The sequence below is a fragment of the Bos taurus genome, chromosome 20 (genome assembly GCF_002263795.3).
Source record: "Bos taurus isolate L1 Dominette 01449 registration number 42190680 breed Hereford chromosome 20, ARS-UCD2.0, whole genome shotgun sequence".
Taxonomy (NCBI): Eukaryota; Metazoa; Chordata; class Mammalia; order Artiodactyla; family Bovidae; genus Bos; species Bos taurus.
The window spans coordinates 1,082,246-1,103,646 of NC_037347.1; the positions used below are offsets into that span (position 1 = coordinate 1,082,246).

General features: G+C 42.0%; 1 protein-coding gene across 4 annotated transcripts in view; it reads right to left on the minus strand.

Moving 5' to 3' along the window:
- The window catches only part of SLIT3 (slit guidance ligand 3), a 758,707-nt gene that overhangs the window by 639,277 nt on the left and 98,029 nt on the right, over positions 1–21,401 (minus strand). For 3 of the 4 annotated variants that reach the window (XM_059878791.1, XM_024981391.2, XM_059878790.1), the window contains exon 3: positions 16,663–16,734. The exons of the other annotated variant lie outside the window; for it this stretch is intronic. Coding sequence is in view for 2 of the 3 variants with exons in the window: in XM_024981391.2 (XP_024837159.1) it covers positions 16,663–16,734 (72 nt within the window). In the remaining variant the exon portion in view is untranslated. The remainder of the gene's footprint in view (positions 1–16,662; positions 16,735–21,401) is intronic. 4 annotated transcript variants of the gene reach the window in all.

Sequence of the window (21,401 nt, forward strand, 5' to 3'; positions counted from 1 at the left end):
TGATGTTGCTATATACATTACTTTAAAAATTTCCTCATTATTTTTTGTTGGTATATAGACGTTACACTGATTTTTGGTACACTGATATTGTGTCTAGTGACCTGAGGAATTCACTTAGGAATCCTGATAGTTTATCTGTAGATTATTTTGCATTTTCTATGTATTTAATCATGTCATTGATATTTTTCTATTCTAATCCTTATACCTACCTATTCTTTCTCTTTTCTTCCACCTTTCCTTCTTCTTCTTTTTTTTAAAGTCATGGCCAGGACCAGGATTTCCAATACAATGTTAAATGGGAGTCATGACAAAAGATGTCTCTCAGAAGGAATGCTTTAAATAGTTCACAATTAACTATGATGCTTGATTTAGGATTTTTTTTTAAAGAAATTCCATTTTATTCTTATTATTCTAAATACTTTAAAATCATGAATTGGTGTTGAATTTCATTAAACACTTCTTTCTGTATCTACGGAGATGAAATGACTCTTTTCATCTACTCTGTTAATGGGATGAAATACATTGCTGTTTCTGAACTAACAGAAATTTACCTCTTGTTCGTGTTACAGCCGCACGCATGTCAACAGGGACTCGGAATTCTTTCACTTTGTGTCTCTGCCTCCTTCAAGTTCTTGGAGTCCTGTCAATTTAGCCAGAATAGAGGAAGAGGGCCAGGATGCAGGGTCACAGAGAGCAGAGCACTTCCACTCTGATTCCATGGAATTCCAAGCTGCAGAGACAAGTCTCCACTTAACTTCCAGGAGTTTGGGAAGTACAGATGTATCTGTCCTTATGCCAACACCTCTCCAGTTTTTCGGTTGTATGAAACCTGCTCTCTGGGAGATTTCTTAAGAAGGGCTCCATGAAAAACACAATGCCTGAGTTCCTAAATGCTCACAACAGTTTTCCTGTAGTCATTACTTTTGAATATATGTAGGGCTATGGTTCACATTTTACAAAATTTCTGCTTCACAGTTTATTTCCTTAAAAATTATTCAACTGTATTCTGGCTTTGGTGTCAAAAATATACTAGCAATCTGATTTTCGTTTCCATTATAAGTATCTAATTAATTGAATGCTTAAAGATTTTTTTCCCTATATACCCTGAGATAGCTATGATTCAAAAAAACACACATACCCCAATGTTCATTGCAGCACTATTTACAATAGCTAGGACATGGAAGCAACCTAGATGTCCATTGACAGATGAATGGATAAAAAAGAGGTGGCACATATATGTAATGGAATATTACTCACCCATAAAAAGGAACAAATTTGAGTCAGTTGAAGTGAGGTGGATGAACCTAGAGCCTGTTATAGAGAGTGAAGTAAGTCAGAAAGAGAAAAATACCATATATTAACACATATATATGGAGTCTAGAAAAAAATGGTACTTTTTTCTAGAAAAAAAAAGAAAAAAATCTATTTACATGGCAGGAATAAAGACACAGACATAGAGAACAGACTTTTACGCACAGTGTTGGAGGGAGAGGGTGGGACGAATTGAGAGAGTGGTAATGACATATGTGCACTACCATGTGTGAAAGAGACAGCTAGTGAAAGCCACTGTGTAGCGCAGCGCGCGCGGCGCAGGGGGCGCGGTGCAGGGGGCGCGGCGCAGTGATCACCCAGAGGGGTGGGTGGGGCGGCAGCGGGACGAGTCTTGGGAGGGCGGGGATACATGTATACTTATGGTTGATTCTAGGCGTTGTACGGCAGAAACCAACACAGCATTGTAAAGCAATCATCCTCCAACCAAAAATAGATTTTTTTAAAAATAAAATATAATGAATGCAGAAGATACAAAATAGTTTTATTAGTTTTAAACTATATTTAGTTTATATGTAAAGTATAGTTTTAAACCTGCAGGGACTATTTTCCAGGCATTTGGTTTCCTTTCAGTATGTACCTTCAAATCATCTTTTATTTCAAAAAAATGTTAATTACTATTAGTTTAGTTTTATTTTGTTCCATTGCTTTAGTTTTCTTCCTCAGAGGTTCATATTGTAAGTGTATTAGAACGTCTTTGACTGACTTCTGTATCTATTACTGTTCCTTAAATCCTTTTTACTTTCCTATTTGTTTCTTATTGATTTTAAAAAATACTTCTTTACATTTTCCTTTTCTCTTAAAGTATTATCCATTACATGTATCTTCTCTTGAATTCCATGTAGGTGAGTACTGTTCAGTCGCTCAGTTGTGTCCGACTCTTTGCGACCCCATGGACTGCAGCACGCTAGGCTTCTCTGACCTTCAACATCTGCATGAATGGATTTTTGGTGTAAAATAGTAAGATTTATTTTCCTCATGAATCTGTAATTCAAGCAGGGTTTGGCATAGTCAACTTAAAAGAAAATAATAAATGTTTTATATTAGAACAGATTTAGGTTTATCTGGTGGCTCAGACAGTAAAAAATCTGCCTCCAGTGCAAGAGACCTGGGTTCAATCCCTGGGTCAGGAAGATCCCCTGGAGAAGGGAATGGCTACCCACTCCAGTATTCTTACCTGGAGAACTCTATGATTAGAGGAGCCTGGTGGGCTACAGTCCATGGGGTCAGACACAACTGAGTGACTAACATCTTCAGTTTTTTCAAAAGTTGAGAAGGTAGTACAGAGCAACTTTATATACCTCATTTCTAGTTTCCTCTATTATTGACATCTTACATTCCTATAGTACATTGGACAAAACAAACTTATACCCATACATTATTATTAACTAAAGTCAATACTTCATTAAGGGTCCCTTGGTTTCCACTTCTGTGGCTTTTCTTGCTTAGGATGCCATCCAGGTAGCCTCCATTACATTTAATTGTGTACTCATCAGTGCCTTTGGCTGTGAAAGTTCCTGACTTCTTTTTGATGACCTTGACAGCATTGTATTCACATGTTTTAGAATAGCCCCCAAGTGAGATTTGTCTCCTGTTTTTCTCATTAGACTGGAGTGATGGGTTTCTGAGATGAAAATCACAGATGTAAACTGCTATTTTTATTATATCATATCAAAGACATATACTATCAACATGACATCACTTTTGATATGGACCTCAATCACCTTGCTAAGGGAGTATGTCATATTTCTCACTATAAAATTACTATTCCCCACCCCTGTCTTCTCATACTTTTTTGAAGGAAGTCACTGTGGAAAGCCCACACTTAAGAAGTGAAGAGTTACACTCCACCTCCTTGAGGGCAGAAAATCTACATAAATTACTTAGAATTCTTCTGTGTGGGCAATCTCTCCTCATATGTTTATTTATCCAATCATTTATCTATATTACTATGAACTCATGGATATTTATTTTATACTCTGGTTATAATCTAATGCTAATTTATTTTATTGGTCAGATTACCCATACTTCCTGTCCATCTGTATCAGCTGAAAGTATCTATCAACATATTAGGTTAAACATTTGTTCACACTGATGTCTCCAATTCTAATCCATTACTACATGGATCATTACAGCCTTCCCCATTGCTTGTCTATAAACACTCATTTCAACAGTGAGAAACCTGCGCCACCATCCCTTGTTTAATTCCAACATACATGTGTCAACCACAAATTGGCACTTGCCCTGGGTGCTTGCCATCTCCCTCTACAAGGATTAAATTATGTGCTGCTGCAGCTGCTGACCTTCAGCAACCCAATAAGGAGTTCAGGGTGAAGAGCAGAAATGAGGCACTCTGTGCTCAGGGAAAAACTGGCAGAACAGGTCTTCAAACAGTTAGGTATGCTCAGGAGCTGATTATATGAGCCCAATTCTTGTATCTCTCCTTCATGGTGATGACTGTTTCTCATGACTAGCAGAAGCTTCATGAGACCAGGAGAAACCTTCTAAAAAATAAATGTGCTTGATTGCATGTATTCCCCCTTTACCGAAATCACATATATACTGTCCTTCCCCCCATCTCTTTGGAGTAATTTCTCAGAGCCATCTGAGGTGCTATCCCCCACACTGCAGTCCTCATATTGCCCCAAACAAAACTTAACTCATGACTCTCACATTATGCATTTTTAAAGTCAACACATTTTTTGTAATGATTCCAGAATTGTTCACCCATACACCTGTGGGAAATAACTCTGTTGACTAGGGTACAGTTCTTGTGTGCTATTTTTTTTTTCTTTTTACTGTAGTCTCACAGAGTCCACTCATTTCAAATCTACGTGCTGTTGTTCAGTGCTAAGCCATGTCCCACTCTTTGTGAGCCCATGAACTGCAGTGCACCAGGCTTCCCTGTCCTTCTCTGTCTTCCAGAGTTTGTTCAAACTCATGTCCATTGAGTCAGTGAGGCCATTCAACCATCTCATCTTCTGTTGCCCCCTTTTCCTGCCTTCAATCTTTCCCAGCATCAGGGTATTTTCCAGTAAGTCAGCTCTTCCCATCAGGTGGCCAAAATACTGGAGCTTCAGCAATAGTCCTTCCAGTGAATATTCAGGATTTATTTCTTTTAGGATTGACTGGTCCTTAGAAAAGGCAGAGGAACCACAGATCAAATTGCCAACATCTGTTGGATCATAGAAAAAGTAAGGGAATTAAAAAAAGAAAAGTCTACTTCCGCTTCATTGACTATGCGAAAGCCTTTGTGTAGATCACAATAAACTGAGGAAAATCTATTTGTGTCAGCACCTTCTCCCCCATCACATTCAGTGAGGTTGATTTACACGTTCATCACAGTGTGCACCCTATCGTGGGATCCTCCAGTTTCCTAAGTGATATTTTTAATTTGCACGCATTAAGGTTCACTCATTTGTTTACATTTATTTGGCTCTGCTGGGTCTTAGTTGTGACGTGGTATGCGGGATCTTCGATCTTCATCGTAGCTCGTAAGAACTTTAATTACAGCATGGCAACTCTTAGTTACAGCATGTGGAATCTAGTTCCCCGACTAGGGATTGAACCCAGGCCCCCTGCATTGGGAAAAGAAGTCTTAGCCACTGGACCACCAGGGAAGTCCCATGGTTCACTCTCTGTGCTCTCAAATTCTATGGGTTTTGATCAATGCCTGTGTCGTGCATCCACCATCTCAGGATCACACAGCATAGTTTCCCCATCCGCAGCCCCCACTCTCCCATGCTTCACCTATTCGACCCTCCACCCTCTCCTTAAGCCCCTAGCAACCACTGATACAGACTGCAAGATACAGTTATGTTTAACTTTTTAAGAAATTGCTAAACTGTCCTCCAAAGTGACTGTACCATTCTGCTTTACCACCAGTAGTACACAAGAGTCTCTTGTGCACTAATCAGTAGTGTCAGTTTTCAGTATTGTGGCCATTCTAGTAGGTGTGCAATGGTACCTTATTGTCTAATTTGCATTACCCCAATGAAAAATGAATGTTCAGGATGTTTTTACTGCTTATTTTCCATCTGCATATCTTTGGTGTAGTGGCTCTTCAAATCTTTTGCTCAATCTTTCTTGTTGGTGGGTAGGAGTGTGTTTTCTTACTGCTGAGTTTTGAAAGTTCTTTGTATATTCTGTATGTTGTTGTTGTTGCTGTTTAATTGCTAAGTCATATCCAACTCTTTGGTACCCAATGGACTGTAGCCTACCAGGCTCCTCTGTCCATGGAATTCTCCAGGCAATAATATTGGAGTGGGTTGCCATGTCCTCCTCAGAGGATCTTCCTAACCCAGGGATCAAACCCACAGGAGATCCTGTGGCTGTTGCATTGGCAGGCAGAATTCCGACCACTTAGCCACCAGGGAAGTTCTTTACATTCTGTATACAAGTCCTTTATTAGATACATGCTTTGCAAAAATTTTCTCCCAGTCTGTGATTCATCTCTTCATTTTTGTAATAATTCTTTCTCAGAGCAGAAGTTTTTAATTTTAAAAATGTTCAACTGATCAATCTTTTCCTTACATGTATCATATTGAAAAATTCATCCTCAAACCCAAGTCATGCAGATATTTTCTCTCGTGTCTTCTTCTAGAAGTTATATGATTCTACATTTAGGTCTCTGATCCATTTTGAATTAATGTTGCGTAAGATATAAGGTTTCTGTCTATGTTCTGTTTTCTGCATATCAACATCGAATTGTCCCAGCACCATTTGTTGAAAAGACTATTTTTTCCTCCTGTCTTTGCACCTTTGTCAAAAATCATCTATTTTTGAATGGGCCTACTTCTGGGCTATGTATTCTGTTCCATTAATTTATACATCTCATATTTCACAAGTACCACGCTGTCTTGATTAGTGAAGCTTTATAGTAACTCTTGAAATTGGATAGTGTAATTCTTCTAAGTTTGTTCTTCTTCAGTACTGGCAGTATTTACTTTGAAATGACTTATTTTATTTCTAAATCGTTTCTTGAGTTCATTGCCCTTCTTTTCAAATCCTACTCTAATCATCTAAGTTTTAAAAGTTCAGATTTATGTTGTTCTTTTACAGTTTATAAGATCTTAAATTTGTGTAGCTAGTTTTGAACTATTTCCTATTATAGTTTTCATCTGTTTTGTGGGTACCTCTTTCTTGCATGTTTTCACTGTTTCTAAAGAGATTATTATGTTTCTTATTCTTCATTTTTCTTATAAAAATTTTTGTATGAGCTTCAATCATAATCCTCTTGGTTGCATACTTCTTACATGAAAGAAGTTCCCTGTAGTTTTATGAGGGAGGGGTGGGAAGTGATAGCTTTTTAGCTTTAAGAGTCTAGAGAGTTCATTTTGGGGTTTTTTGGTTGCTGTTTTTTTTTTGTTTGTTTTTGTTTTGTTAAACTAATGAAAAACATGGCCTTATATTTTCTAAGATCTGCCTCTTCTGGTGATTTCTAACACTTTCATCACAAAGGTCTCTTTTCATCTCTGCTATTGCTCCTGTTCTGACTGACTACTCCCAAAAGTTTCTTATCAACGTTAGGCCCTTCTTTGGAAAACAGCCTTGTTTTTATTAGTTTGAAGAGTTTTTAGGACCCAGAATACTCCAAGTACTATCAGTCATTATCACATCATGATTCCTTTGTACTTATCATGAATTGGATTTAATCAAACTTCCTTCTAAATTGGCAACTTTTCTCAGTTTGATCTGGAAAAGGTCAGTTTTCATTCCAATCCCTAAGAAAGGCAATGCCAAAGAATGTTCAAACTACTGCACAATTGCACTCATCTCACACGCTAGTAAAGTAATGCTGAAAATTCTCCAAGCCAGGCTTCAACAATACATGAACTGTGAACTTCCAGATGTTCAAGCTGGTTTTAGAAAAGGCAGAGGAACCAGAAATCAAATTGCCAACATCTGCTGGATCATGGAAAAAGCAAGAGAGTTCCAGAAAAACATCTATTTCTGCTTTATTGACTATGCCAAAGCCTTTGACTGTGTGGATCACAACACACTGTCAAAAATTCTTATAGAGATGGGTCTGGTAAGACCACCTGACCTGCCTCTTGAGAAATCTGTATGCAGGTCAGGAAGCAACAGTTAGAACTGGACATGGAACAATGGACTGTTTCCAAATAGCAAAAGTACTACGTCAAGGCTGTATATTGTCACCCTGCTTATTCAACTTCTATGCAGAGTACATCATGAGAAATGCTGGACTGAAGGAAGCACAAGCTGGAATCAAGATTGCTGGGAGAAGTATCAATAACCTCAGATATGCAGATGACACCACCCTTATGGCAGAAAGTGAAGAAGAACTAAAGAGCCTCTTGATGAAAGTGAAAGAGGAGAGTGAAAAAGTTGGCTTAAAGCTCAACATTTAGAAAACAAAGATCATGGCATCTGGTCCCATCATTTCATGGGAAATAGATGGGGAAACAGTGGAAACAGTGGCAGACTTTATTTCTGGGGGCTCCAAAATCACTAGATGGTGACTGCAGCCATGCAATTAAAAGACACTTACTCCTTGGAAGGTAAGTTATGACCAACCTAGACAGCGTATTGAATAGCAGAGACATTACTTTGTCAACAAAGGTCCATCTAGTCAAGGCTATGGTTTTTCCAGTAGTCATGTATGGATGTGAGATTTGGACTATAAAGAAAGCTGAGTGCCGAAGGATTGATGCTTTTGAACTCTGGTGTTGGAGAAAACTCTTGAGAGTGCCTTGGAATGCAAGGAGATCCAACCAGTCCATCCTAAAGGAAATCAGTCCTGACTGTTCATTGGAAGGACTGATGTTGAAGCTGGAAACTCCAATACTTTGGCCACCTGATGCAAAGAACTGACTCCTTGGAAAAGACCCTGACTTATTTGAAAAGACCCTGATGATGGGAAAGATTGTAGGTGAGAGGAGAAGGGGACAACAGAGGATGAGATGGTTGGATGGTATCACCAACTCAATGGACTTGAGTTTGAGTAAACTCCAGGAGTTGGTGATGGACAGGGAGGCCTGGCATGCTGCAGTCCATGGGGTCACAAAGAGTCACACACGATTGAGAGACTGAACTGAACTGAACTTAGTTTGATCACTGCGTTTTCCAGGGAGTATGTATTGGTAATTTTAGGAATCTCCTGTTCTCAAGTTCTTCTTTCTACTTTCTCCCACACAGCTGAGACAACACAACAGTATTGGGTACTGAAACACACACCTAGGGAGGTGGGTGTTTACTGGGATATTCTGTCAACAAGTTTTATTGTAGATGTTGTCTGTGTGTCTTTGCTTTTGTTATCCTAGTTGTTCAGCATGTTTTGAAGGGAGGAATGTTCAAATGTTTAACTAACCTTGCCTTCCTTGAATAAGCCAAACTTGGCTATAATATATCCTTTTTGGGTATTGCCAAATTCATTTCACTAATATTTTGTTAGGAAATTCAGATAAATACTCATGAAATATGCTGTATGCAATCCATACTTTTATATTTTCTCTTGAAATGCTTTGTTGGGTTTTGCTATAAAGGTTATGCTCTCCAAATGACTAAAGTTGATTTTCTTTATAAAATGGGTTTATGTTAAATTGATACTATTTATTTCTTAAAACTTTGGTACAATTTACTTGAGCTTAGACAGTTCTTAGGGAAATACTTAGATTAAATTAAAGGCTTATTTAATTTAATTTAAATTAAAGGTTTAATTAGATTTTCAGTCCAATTCAGTTCAGTCGGTCAGTCATGTCTGAGTCTTTGAGACCCCATGAATCACAGCACGCCAGGCCTCCCTGTCCATCACCAACTCCCAGAGTTCAAACTCTCGTCCTTCGAGTCGGTGATGCCATCTAGCCATCTCATCCTCTGTCGTCCCCTTCTCCTTCTGCCCCCAATCCCTCCCAGCATCAGAGTCTTTTCCAATGAGGCAACTCTTCTCATGAGGTGGCCAAAGTACTGGAGTTTCAGCTTCAGCATCAGTCCTTCCAAAGAATACCCAGGGCTGATCTCCTTTAGAATGGACTGGTTGGATCTCCTTGTGGTAGGGTTATGTATATTTTCTACTTCTTGTTTTAGTTTTTAATTTCATTTAATCTCTAAAATCCTTGAAATAAAGTTCTTCAAAATTTGCTCTATCATTTTAATCTTTGAAAATCTGTACTCATGTCCCTCATTTTATCCTGCATATCAGTAATTTAGTCTTCCTTCTGTTTTGCTTTCTAATAAGCCTTGTTGGTTTTTATCATTTTTTCAGGAATGAAAGGCTGCTTTTCAAGGCTTTCTGCGCCACACGCCCCTGCGCCACACGCCCCTGCGTCTCACGCCCCTGCGCCACACGCCCCTGCGCCACACGCCCCTGTGCCACACGCCCCTGCGTCACACGCCCCTGCTATCGCTCATTTTCTCCCTTCTGCTTTCTCCAGCTCCTTGTGTGCTCACAGCACTCAGTCATGTCCGACTCTTTGTGACCCCGTGGACTGTGGCCCACCAGGCTTCTCCGTCCATGGAATTTTCTAGGCAAGAATACTGGAGTGGTTTGCCATTTCCTATTCCAGGGCATCTTCCCAACCCAGGGATCAAACCTGTGTCTCTCTGCATCCTGCATTGGCAGGCAGATTCTTTACCACAGGGAAAGGGAGATGCTCCTTACATCTTAATAAAGGTATTTTAATAAAGATTTTAATCTTACTTCATTTTAAATAGGTACTATACATAAATCAAATAATATACTTAAAGGCTATACATTTTCCTCTAGGCATGACTTTGGCTGCAATCCATACTTTGTGATATACTGGATGTTTATTAACATTCTAAAAAATATATCTTCCAATGTCCATCGAAATGTTTTTTGACTCACAGATTATTTACAGGAATATCATTCAGTTTCTAAATATTTTGAAAATTTCTACTTACTGTTTTTTTTGTTGTTGATTTCTGTATTTCTACTGTGGTCAGAGAAAATGCTCCTTATGATTTTATACTTTGATAATTGTTGAGATCTGCTTTCCAGACCAGTATTTCATAAAAGTTCTACACGAACCTGAATAAATGGTTATTCTACACTTCCTGGTTGCATTGTTCTCTTTGTTTCAAGTAGGTCAGGTTTGTAAACCTTGTCATTAAAATATTCTATACTGTTACTAACAATTTTCTCTGCCTGTTCATCAATTAAAGGACCTTATCTTAAATGATTATCTTAAATGATTATCCATTTAGTTTTGTCAATATTTGTTTTCTGTATTTTCAGAATATGGATTTAATATACACTATACATGGAACAGGAGAAGGCAGTGGCACCCCACTCCAGTGCTCTTGCCTGGAAAATCCATGGATGGAGGAGCCTGGTAGGCTGCAGTCCATGGAGTCGCGAAGAGTCGGACACGACTGAGCAACTTCACTTTCACTTTTCACTTCATGCATTGGAGAAGGAAATGGCAACCCACTCCAGTGTTCTTGCCTGGAGAATCCCAGGGACGGGGGAGCCTGGTGGGCTGCCGTCTATGGGGTCGCACAGAGTTGGACACGACTGAAGCAACTTTGCACTTAGCATATATGGAACAACAGACTGGTTCAAAACTGGGAAAAGAGTACATCAAGGCTGTATATTGTCACCCTGCTTATTTAACTTATATGCAGAGTACATTATGCAAAATGCCGGGCTGGATGAAGCACAGCTAGAATCAAGATTGCCAGGAGAAATATCAACAACCTCAGACAAGGCAGAAAGCAAAAAGAAACTAAAGAGCCTCTTGATGAAGGTGAAAGAGGAGAGTGAAAAATTTGGCTTAAAACTCAACATTTATAAAACTAAGATCATGGCATGCAGTCCCATCACTTCATGGCAAATAGATGGGGGAAAAAGCAGAAACAGTGACAGATGTTATTTTCCTGGACTCCAAAATCACTGTGGATGGTGACTGCAGTCACAAAATTAAAAGACGCTTGCTCCTTGAAAGAAAAGTTATGACCAACCTGCTGCTGCTGCTGCTAAATCGCTTCAATCATGTCCGACTCTGTGCGACCCCATAGATGGCAGCCCACCAGACTCTGCCATCCCTGGGATTCTGCAGGCAAGAACACTGGAGTGGGTTGCCATTTCCTTCTCTAATGCATGAAAGTGAAAAGTGAAAGTGAAGTCGCTCAGTGGTGTCCGACTCTTCAGGACCCCATGGACTGCAACCTACCAGGCTCCTCCATCCATGGGATTATCTAGGCAAGAGTACTGGAGTGGGTTGCCATTACCTTCTCCGGACCAACCTAGACAGCATATTAAAAAGCAGAGACATCACTTTACCTACCAAGGTCTATATAGTCAAAGCTATGGCTTTTCTAGTAGTCAGGTATGGATGTGAGAGTTAGACCACAAAGAAGGCTGAGCACCAAAGAATGGATGCTTTCGAACTGTGGTGCTGGAGAAGACTCTTAAGAGTCTCTTGGACAGCAAGATCAAACCATCCCATCCTAAAGGAAATCAGTCCTGAATATTCATTGGAAGGACTGATGCTGGACCTGCCACACTTTGGCCACCTGATGCAAAGAGCCAACTTATTGGGAAAGATCCTGATGCTGGGAAAGACTGACAGCAAGAGGAGAACAAGGTGACAGATGATGAGGTGGTTAGATGGCCTCACTGACTCACTGGGCATGAGGTTGAGCAAACTCCTGGAGATAGTAAAGGACAGGGAAGTCCGGCTTGCTATATAGTTTACGGGGTTGCAAAGAAGTGGAACACAACTTAGAGAGTGACAACCACTCGCACACACATGCATACTACACGCAACAGTATGTCCAGTGCAGGTCTGCTGCGCCTTCCTGATTGATTCACTCCTTTATCATTATGAAACTTTACCCCCATTCATGTTTCTTGTTGTGAAGTTCATTTCATCTGTGTTAACTTAGCCACCTCAGCCTTCTACTGGTTAGTGTCCTTACAGGGTCATTGTCTATCCTTTCACTTTCACTTTTCTCTCTTTTTGCCTAATGTTCCTCTTTTAGAAGAATCACATAATTATTGTTTTCTTTTAATCCATCCTGACAATCTGTGTCTTTTAAAGTATTAATCATTGTCATACAAAATAATCATGATATATTTGTATTTAAATACATCATCTTAATATTTGTTTTCTTTGTCTCATTTTATTCTGTGTCCCTTTTTCTTTCCCTTTATCCCTTATTTGAATTAGCCACATTTTTTGGTATCATTTCTCCCCCTACTAAGTTATATTTTTTAACTATCCTTTTTAATAGCTATCTTACAGATTTTAATATGCATCCTTCATTTAATAAAGCAATAAACATCAGCACCACTATCACTTTCTGCATAATTCAAAGATCTTCAAACACTTAAACTCCATTGACCTTCCCAATTTTTGTACTCCTTTTTCTACCCTAAGCTGCTTCTAACGTAGAACAGTCAAATCCCATCTCCTTCATAACACTGACTTTTTGAACAGATCAGGGCAGTTATCTTGTAGAATGTTCACAGGATTTACTTGTTTTCTCCTGGGTTTATTTAAAAACTTGCTCCCCTATCCTGTATACTTCCTCAAAATCAGAAGCAAGCTCTAGCTATTAGATTTAGAATAAGCATATTTAGTCAATGCTTTGAATTTTATATTTTTTCACATCAGGAATGTGATCATTCTAACCTCATAATGTTATATGGATTCAATGAGATGGCCTATATCATTACTAAAATGGCATCTGATGCATAACAGGGAAAGAAGAGAGATTCTTAACCTCAGCAGTAACAACATTTTGGGCTGGGTAATTCTTTGTTCTGGGAGCTATTCTATACATTGTAGGTTGTTCAGCAGAACTCCTGACTTCTAGTCATTATATGTTGTCAGCATCCTGCAGTTGTAATAAGGAAGGACGTCTCCAGACATCGCCAGGGGTCCTCTGGCAGGAAAAACTGGTCCCAGTTCAAAACCACTGTATTTGATGAGTAAGCACTACAAGTGTTTACTGTTAGTATCATGCTTTGCACAAGGCTTTGAGAGTAACAGTTAGATGGAATGCAATTCCTCATTCAACATACTCATAGTTCTGGGGATAGACGATCAGGCAAATAAGAAATTGAAATATGGCATAAAGGCTATGATACGGGCCAACATGTGTAGTCACGAGGGAAGGAGCACCTCACCGAATCTGAGCAAGGGTCTTTTCATGGAGAAAGAGAGAATTCCTCTCCGCAGAGACCTGAAGGATAGAATTCTCTCCCTTTTCCCCATAATCCCTGAAAGAGATGACACCAATAATGACCATCTCAAATGAAAATAAACATTACAAAAATGTTACAATTTTCAGCCTCCTTTTTAGAGTATGATCCATAAAGATTATTCTACTATGAAATACAGAGACAGAGGTAAATTAAGCCAGCAGTTGGGAAGATCCCCTGGAGAAGGGAATGGAAATCCACTTCAGTGGATTCCAAGTATTCTTGCGGGAAAATCCCACGGACACCAGAAGAGCCTGGTGGGCTACAGCCCATTAGGTCACAAAGAGTCGGACATGACTGAGCAACGAACACTTGACTTTCACTTCCTTTCAAAGACTAGGGATGCGATGGCACAAGCAGCCATCTGCCTCTTTCGTTATTAACAGCAAATACACTGGGGGCAGACTGGACATCCCAAACCCGATCATCACTAGTCAAGACGCACTAGCCATCTCTCTCTCTCTCTTTCTCACACACACACACACACACACACACACACACACACACACCCTGATGCTGAAAGGCCTTCAGTGAGGGAGCCTGTCCAGCTGTGCATACTAGTCCAGCTGCCTCTACTTCCACTCTTCCCCTTGACCAAGTGTTTTTCCACTCACTTGCAACAGAAGTCAGAGATGATCTGCTGTTCGCTAAGCCTGTTTCTCCTACTTACAGCACGTATAGCTCAACAGTTTTCTCAGCCTCCCCTGTGGCCATGTGGCTGAGTTTCAACCCAAGGCATCTAACAGCAGAAGTAATATGTAGTCTTTCCAGTTCTTTCCCATGTAAACCTCCCACTCGCAGTCCTCCCTACTGTTTTCCCGTCCAGTGGCTTGATGCAGACAAATAATGGTACCTCAGAAGCCAAGATTTAGAAATGGCAGAGTGGAGAAGCAGAAGGAGTCCTTGTCTCGAAGTCTCCCCTTGGAGGAGCAAAGCCCAGCAACCAGGAATGCCCACACTGGGTTTGCTATGAATGAGAAGTAAACTTCCACCCTGTAAAGCTGTGAAATTTGAGTGTTTATCTAGTACAACAGCTAGATGACCTTCCTAATACAGCAGAGGAGAGAAACAGCCAGGCTTACCCTACAACTGGAATCCTCTTAGTCCCCCAGACATGCAAGATATTTCAGCCATACTCACCAAGCCAAAGAAAAGTGCCTTTTTCTAGACTATTCCACCGATATTCCCCAGAGTTCAGTGGGTATGTGAGAGGCTGTTTGCAGGGCCATTGCTAAAGATCACACTTCATCTCATGTCTGCAGCACAGAAATATGAAAGGAGGTGGGCTTTGATGTCAGACAGATGTGGCTTTGAATCTTGGCTCCCTCTCGCAATCCTTTGGCTTCATCGCCCTCAGCCTCTGTTTCTTCATCTACACAATGAGGGTAATCACACCTCACAGGAATTTTGTGGGGATACAATAACAGATAGTATGTAATGTACTGGCCCAATTCCCAGCGTGTCCAAAGTACTCTATTAGTTCCTTCCCAGCAACCATGAAATTAATGAATTGGGAATTTATTTACACTTCTAATCAGAAGAATAAGCAAGAAGTGGCCTCATGACAAAGGATTTTGTATTTATTCATCCATATAAACGTTGAGTACTTCATACAAAGGAAGCAAGTTCAACAAATATTTTATTTTTTTCCTTGGTCTAAATAAGGAGAAGAGTTAAAATTTTAAGAAATGAAGCCCTGGTGGCTAAGACAGTAGAGAATTTGTCTGGAATGCAGAAGACCTGCGTTTGATCCCTGGGTCAGGAAGATGCTCTGGAGAAGGGAATGGCAACTCACTCCAGTATTCTTGCCAGGAGAATTCCATGGACAGAAGAGGTGGTGAGCTACAGTCCGTGGGGGTCACAAAGAGTTGGACACAACTGAGCGACTAACACTGTCACTGTCAAAGGTATAAACAGTGGCAACATTCTTTTTTTTTTTTTTAATCTATTTTCCCTTGTAAGAAATTAATGTCCTATTTTCAAACCAACAACAGTGGAACATACGTTAACCTTTGACCTGGAAGGAAAACAATGAATGAGACAGTTCATACCACAGAGTGGGGAGTAAGGATTTTGCTGGGTAATGTCCCTTCCCTTTCTCAGGTCACCCTACATAGAATGACTCCAAGGGAAAAGAAGGCAAATCACAAAGCTAACCAGTTGTTGGCAGGCCCATCGCTAGAGACAAGACAGGTAAATTGGGAACATCCTTCCAGGTAAGTTGGAGGAGCAGTGAGCTGCTACAGCCTCGCCCCCTGAATGAAGGAGGCTGAAATATCAGGTCAACCGGGATACAGAAGGAAGCATAGAAAGAGCCACCCACCAGCGCGACTGAGTGCTCTTGGGGACAATCCCCTCTCCAACGGCACAAAGCAAATATCCAGATGCTATGAGCTGCCAGATGTGATTAACCAAGGAAAGGTGAAGCTGCCCACTCAACTATCTGAGGAGACTCCTCATCATGGTGACCCAAGAGTTTTCTGCAAAAGCATTAACAGAACAAATGGAGGCTCCATCCATCTCCCATCTCCACTCCCTTTCATTCTCTCCCTCTGACAGAGTCAGAACAGTGGGCTATTTTTAAACCACTGGCAACACAATCTCTCCTGGAAGTATGGGGGCTTCCTGACATGGGCTGATGCTCCCTCAGAGGAGGCGCAGGCCCACCCCACCTGTCCGTCTTCTCCCAGGTTAGTGGGACAGAGAGGCCTGAAAGACAGGGCCTGAGGAGGGAGCCTTCCCCCCTGCACAGGAACAGGGAGCGTCTGATGCTGGTCTCCACGGCAGGGATAACCAACTGTGGTTATCCCACACATATATTCAACAAACTTCTTCACCCACTAGAGGGAAGGCTGAGGCTTGGGCAGGAACCAGCCCCACGCACAGCTACCCAGAGACAGCTCAAGGCCGGGAGGCAGAAAAACAAGCTCCAGATGCCAATTCTAGCATCTTTTAAAGAAAAAAAAGATTAAGTGGATCTCAGTGTCTCTTTAACAGGCATCCAATATGCTCTAAATATAATAGCAAACATTTTATTAAACATTGGAGCTTCTTTTTTTTTTTTTTTTTCCTTAGAGAGGCCACAATGAAGCCAATTTACAAACAAATAAGGCTTTTCAAGAAAGGGGGCTGTGTGTACTTACAATCGCTCCAGCTGCTTCAGATCCTGGAAGGCACCTCTCTCGATGACGCTGACCTGGTTGTCTTCCAGATGCCTGGAACCAAAGAGGTAGCATTGGTCAAGGAAGAACAAGGCTCACGGATTCTCGTACTAGGCTTAGGGCCATGTGGGCATGGTCACTCAGCCCCTCCCGTGACCCTCTGATGCCCACCCCTCCCCCGCAGCCGGGATCAGTCTGGTGGGACAAGATACTTCACATCCCAGCTTGGTGCCACGGTAACCAGGGTTTCGCCGCCTGCACACTTCTACCTGACAGATTGGTTTCCATGCCTCTATTTTAAGAATGTTCTCAGCAAATGTCCTCCCCTCTCTAAGCACTGCAGGATGTTATACAGAAAAAGAAGAGGTAAAAGCTGCTTCTTATAAAAAAAAGAAAACCACACATATATTCAGCATCTCTTCCCTCGGAGCTCCCTCCTCCGAAGATTCAAAAATACTTCATTGAAAGGGCTTTCTCTGCTCACTTCGTCTCTGGGTCACCTCGAAGAAAGGCTGAAGCTACCGTTGGGTGTGCCTCCCTGTGCCAGGAAGTCCACCTGCCCCGGGCCCGTCTGCTCCCAACGTGAAGGCGATGGTCACAAAAGCTAGGTCTCCCCAGTCACGAACTCTACCCATCTCCAAAGCCCTTCAAGCAGATGATTAAAAGTTTGATTCATGCATGTGGCATATCCTGAGAATTGAATGTACAATGAAACATTTCTTCCCCTAAACTTAAAAAAAAAAAAAAAAAAGGCAGCTTAAAATGAACTAGCTGAACAGTAGGGAAGAGAAGAGATGAGGCTGCAGTTTCCATCCACGGCTGCCCCTGGTGGTCGAATGGGACTTCGCGAGGATGCAATTGTGGCTGAAGATGTTTCTTTGGAAGGTGAGAGTTTTCAAAGGGCTGTATGTTCCTCTGGATGAGGCAGAAGGAGAGGCGCCCTGAGGCACCTGAAGGAGAAGCAGAAGGAAGGAAGAATAGCCTTGGAGAAGCTTGGTTTTCACTTCAAAAATTACTCCATGCATGCCAGCCCTCCACCTCTGAGATATTTCATAACCCTCTGCACTTCTCAGGCTTAACACTCAGGGCTTTGTGTTTATTTCCAAGTAATCTTCCTCACGATGCCTAAGAACAAAGAAGGTAAGGTCTGCCATTCATCTTCACAGTGCCAGCCCTAACACAGGTTCCCAGCACAGCAGCCACTTCACAGACTTAGTGTATGAATAAAACACTCAAGAGGACCTTGGGCACACACTGATTTTACATCAAAGAGAAGGCTAGTCCAGGACACATGAAGTTTCTGACTACCACAGTGATGGAGCTATTTGCTTTGGGTTCAATGATATTTTACATGTTTGTGAAATTGTTGCAAACAATTAAAATTCAGGATAGTATACACACATATACACACCCTACAAAAGAAACCCTTTTAGGAAAATCAGCTTATATTTTCCAATTTGAATAGCTGGGGCTTTCCTTGTAACTCAGCTGGTAAAGAATCCGCCTGCAACCAGGAGACCCCAGTTTGATTCCTGGGTTGGGGAAGATCCCCTGGAAAAAGGATCAGCTACCCACTCCAGTATTCCTTGGCTTCCCTGGTGGTTCAGACAGTAAAGAATCTGCCTGCAATGCAGGAGACCTGGGTTCGATCCCTGGGTTGGGAAGATCCCCTGGAAAAGGGAAAGGCTACCCACTCCAGTATTCTTGCATGGAGAATCCCCAAGGACAGAGGAGCCTGGCGGGCTACAGTCCATGAGGTCACAAACAGTCAGACACAACTGAGTGACTAAGCACAGCACAGCACACGAACAGCTGGCCAGAATCCTCATCCACTGGGATTCACACATTGATGTTATTCCTGACCCTGTAGGCTGGCCTCATATAGGCTCCTTGCTTAAAATGCATGGGCTCCAAGGAGTAGAAAGGCTAAGCTTAGACTCGTCCGAGGAGAAATTATGCATATAATGCCACATGGTATGCTCTCCCTCCCAGTCTGGTGTGCTTCTCAAATTTGGTTGAGAATCCCTTTCCAGCTTTTTCATTAACTGACGGTGTGATACTGGACTGTCTAGTCAACCTCTCAGAGACTCAGCTTCCTCATTTGTAAAATCACACACACAAACTAAGTCCTTGTGAGATTAAAAGTGGAAAAAGTGTATAAATGATCTTGCCCAGGATCTGGAGTACAATCAGAGGCTTAATAAATGTTCTTTTCCTTCCCTTCTCTTTCTTTCCCATCCTGCCACATGGCAAGGAGAGCCTTGGAATACTAAAAGACTCACTAGCACCTCTTGCTAAACGGGGACCAGTGCAGTGTGAGTTACCGAGGGTTTGTTCAGCTGGGCTTTTACTGTCAATCAATCCATCACCGAGTCTGCTGTCACTACTTCTCAGTCGCTACAAGGAGCAACACTAAGGTGGCTGAGTGTCACGCTCCCTCAGGGTTTCTAAAGGAGTCTAACTCCAACCTCCCATGAGGAATCTCTTACTTCTGTCCTAATTACTCTAACACTACCAGTTTATTTCAGAAAGGGAACTAGAAGAGACGGTTGGATACCTACCCCTTCTCCTCCCTGGTCAAGCCCTAGCAGGCTCAGTTTTACAGTAAGTTCTCTACACACAGAGCTTCAAGTTGTAAACTTTCAAACGTGCGGACATGTGTTCGTGTGTCCAGTCACACGAGGCGGGAGTGAAACGGCAGCGTGCCCTCCACCTCCTGCTGCCGATGGTCCTCCAGCTCTACCATCCCCCTCCTCTCCCTCTTCCCGTCAGTAACTCTTCTTGCTCGTTCACCTGATGCCAGTTGCTGTATGCCAGATGCTGCACTGTACACTGTGCTTTTCAAGGAGTATACTGTAAGATTAAACATGTTTTATTTTTTGTCTGTCATGTATTATTTGTGTGAAAACTATTATAAACCTATTACAGTGCAGTACTATATAGCTGATTCTGTTAGTTGGGTACCTAGACCAACTTTGTTGGTGTGTGCTAGGCCACTTCAGTTGTGTCCGACTCTGCCACCCTACGGAGTATTGCCCACCAGGCACCTCTGTCCATGGGATTCTCCAGGCAAGAACACTGGAGTGGGTTGCCACGCCCTCCTCCAGGGCATCTTCCCAGTCCACAGATTGAAGCTGAGTGTCTACCTCTCCTGCACTGGCAGGAGGGTTCTTTTTCTTTTCATTTACTTGGCTGTGCTGGGTCTTAGTTACGGCATGTGGCATGTCGGATCTAGTTCCCTGACCAGGGATCGAACCCGGGCTCCCAGCATTGGGAGTGCAGAGTCTCAGCCACTGACCAGGAAAGTCCCAGCAAGCAGGTTCTTTATCACCAGCACCAGCTGGGAAGCAGAAACAGGGCTTACAGAAGTGCTCTCGGAACAGAATTTGTTCTTACGTAGGGGAGTAGACAACTTACTTAGAGAAGGAAATGGCAACCCACTCCATTGTTCTTGCCCGGTGAATCCCAGGGACGGGACAGCCTGGTGGGCTGCCGTCTATGGGGTCGCACAGAGTCGGACACGACTGAAGCGACTTAGCAGCGGCAGCAGCAAACTTACTATACTGTCTTCATCGAGAAGCGTCCTTGACTCTGGGTTACCTATGGGGTTCAGCCAGAGGAAGGAGATGAGTGGCTGGAAGAAGAGTGAGGGAGGTGGGGAGATAGATTCCAACTCCCCCTCAGCCAGATCATTCCAAGTTGGCTGTGTTTCTCTACCTAAGAGCTCAAGTGCTAACTGGCAGTCCTTCCTTTGCGGGGCTCAGGTAACCACTTCCTCCCACTGTTCCTTGAGGCTCAAAGGATGCTAGTGATGGCTGCTAGCCCCAGGGAGCTGCACCAACTCATCCTGGTTTCTCTTAACCTCACCCACAGTTTTGCAAACAAATCTTCATTGATGTCTCCTCAGGTAGTTTGGGCCTCTTCTGGACCTTCTTCCTAGACCTTTCAGGATCCAGCCTAGTACCTGGTTTTTAAAGGCTCAATAAATAACCAAGGTGTGATGAATCAATGAATCACTGAAGGAGTGTGCTGCGAACATCCTGCCTAGACTTCCAGGCAGTTGAGGAGAGTGCACTAACCGTTGCTATCACTCTCATTTCACTGACCAGCTACAGGAGCCAGGGGATCCAGGCAAGGCTGGACACCCAGAAGGGCTGACTGTGGCTTGAATCTGTTCTGAATAAGAGGGACAGGGGTTGTGTTCATCTTCGGCTCTTTCGGCATTGTTATTTTTTTAGTTTTAACATTGGATCAGAATCGGAAATCGCCCCCACGTGATGATGGCTGGGGTGGAGTTTAACTATTTTATTAACCCCATTTGGGATAAAGCTGGTTCCCACACTGTGGGCATAGCAGAGCTCTTGCAACAGACTACTAAGAAAGAGAATATAACTGATAACACCAGAAGAGACCTTTGCCTATTCCCGCCCCTTGGAGGAAACAACTGTTATAGGCAATGCTTGTATCTTCTCCTTGAACATACTTTTTTGGGGAAAATTGCCTCTAGATGAAGCCAAAGTTCCCCAATCTCCATTTTATCTGCCTTCGTCCATTCACCTGCACTCTATTAACAGTTCTGCATGGAAATGGATGGTAGGCTCAAATTATTCAAGACGATTGAGTCTTTTCTGGCTCACAACAAACTGTAAATAAGAAACAGATACAGGAAATATGCCAAGGTGTGATGAAAGTTTTTCAAAAAAGATAGTTGTCTAGGTTAC